This window comes from Otolemur garnettii, unplaced genomic scaffold (genome assembly GCF_000181295.1).
Source record: "Otolemur garnettii isolate 467f Iridium unplaced genomic scaffold, OtoGar3 scaffold00012, whole genome shotgun sequence".
Lineage (NCBI taxonomy): Eukaryota > Metazoa > Chordata > Mammalia > Primates > Galagidae > Otolemur > Otolemur garnettii.
The window spans coordinates 6745128-6746742 of record NW_003852407.1 but is presented as its reverse complement, the minus strand read 5'-3'; the positions used below and the strand labels follow the sequence as shown (position 1 = coordinate 6746742).

Below are 1615 nucleotides of genomic sequence, written 5' to 3'. Positions count from 1 at the left end.
CTTAACAGCTACGAAGAATAGACCTGAACTTCTTATGACTAACCAAAAGTTTACTCAATTTTGTATTTTGGTACCAGTGGCTACAACTTAAATCAGTTAATATGGCTACAAAACTGTGAATCAGTTCCTAGAGTAAAAAACCCAGCTAACCAAAATCCTTATTCTCTTTATAATCTATGATAAAGACAAAAAATCCCTGAGACAAATTATTGAGACTTGTAAAATCTACCATAATCTCTGAATTGCTAAATCAATGACAACAGATACTAAAATACCACAATCTCATTTTGTAATTTACCTTTAAGCCTGAAGAAAATTCTACCATTTCTTCTGCTTGAACATTCCTCAGCCCATGTACTCGGGCAATACCATCACCAATACTTAAGACACGCCCAGTCTCTTCAAGGTCAACAGAGGTATCAGCTCCAAGAATACGCTCTTCAAGAATAGATGACATCTCGGCAGTGCCTATTGAGGACAATTCAATTTAAACTTCAGGTTCTATAGTCTTCTACATCAAGTGGCTGACAAAGTGTAAGTAACTTTCCTTTTAAAGGTACCCAGGTAATACTTAATATGTGGGCAACATATACTATGCTGTGTTCCTGAGTTCACGTAGTATATACAAAAATAAACACATATAGTGTATCTGACCTTTACTTAAAAAGCCCTAATACGCATCTCAAAAGAAATTCCTCAATCTACACTTTCTTCCTATGCTCACGTTCTTCCCATTTTGTCACATCTATAATTCACAGATTACCAGGCATACAGTAGTAACTACTGCCTTTGGAAAAAAAAAATCTACTGGTATAAATTGCTTACTTCTTTACTAATGCTTTGTAGAAGCAAAAAGAAAATCTTTCAGAGGCCGAAAAGATTCTACTACCTAGTATGAATATTTTGCTTGATCCAAGAGGCATTATCAAAACAAAAAAGCTGTGCTAATATCATAAAAGAGATGCATAACTAGTTCATTTCACTAGGGAACCTACACAGACAGAGCTAAATGGCCAACTATGGTTTAGGAACCTGAGATTCTGTAGAAACTAAAAATGAGAAAAAACTAACAAATGAAAAATCCACAACAATTATTAAAATATGTAATTTATGTCTTCATTTAATGATAAGGTGATAAGTGTGCTATAGACTGAGAAACGACTCACCAGTCTTCTGAAGATGAGTGTGAGAGGCATGGAGGTTCCTTGCAGCAATGAAAGATGAACCCAAAGCATTTCTGGAGACCTAGTGCAAAAATATTCAATAAAATTTGATTTCAAAGAAAGCCTTCATAAAACTGACAAGCTTAAACGAACACTGACTTAGTCTGATCAAATTACTGATAAAATTATTAATTATAGGCTGGCGCAGTGTCTCACGCCTATAATCCAGCACTCTGGGAGACTGAGGCAGGTGGATTGCCTGAGCTCACAGGTTCCAGACTAGCCTGAGCAAGAGCAAGACCCTGTCTCTAAAAAAAGCCAGGTGTTGTGGCAGGTGCCTGCAGCTATTTAGGAGGCAGAGGCAAGAAAATCACTTGAGCCCAAGAGTTTGAGGTTGATGTGAGCTATGACTCCAGGGCTCTACTGAGGGGAACAAAGTGAGATCTGTCTTA

At 37.0% G+C, this 1615-nt stretch overlaps 1 protein-coding gene across 1 annotated transcript in view; it reads right to left on the bottom strand.

Moving 5' to 3' along the window:
* The window catches only part of ATP5F1A (ATP synthase F1 subunit alpha), a 9705-nt gene that overhangs the window by 6431 nt on the left and 1659 nt on the right, over positions 1 to 1615 (bottom strand). The window contains exons 2-3 of the mRNA XM_012802002.2: positions 1167 to 1245; positions 299 to 468 (exon numbers count right to left, since the gene is read on the bottom strand). Of these exons, the coding sequence (XP_012657456.1) occupies positions 299 to 468; positions 1167 to 1245 (249 nt within the window). The remainder of the gene's footprint in view (positions 1 to 298; positions 469 to 1166; positions 1246 to 1615) is intronic.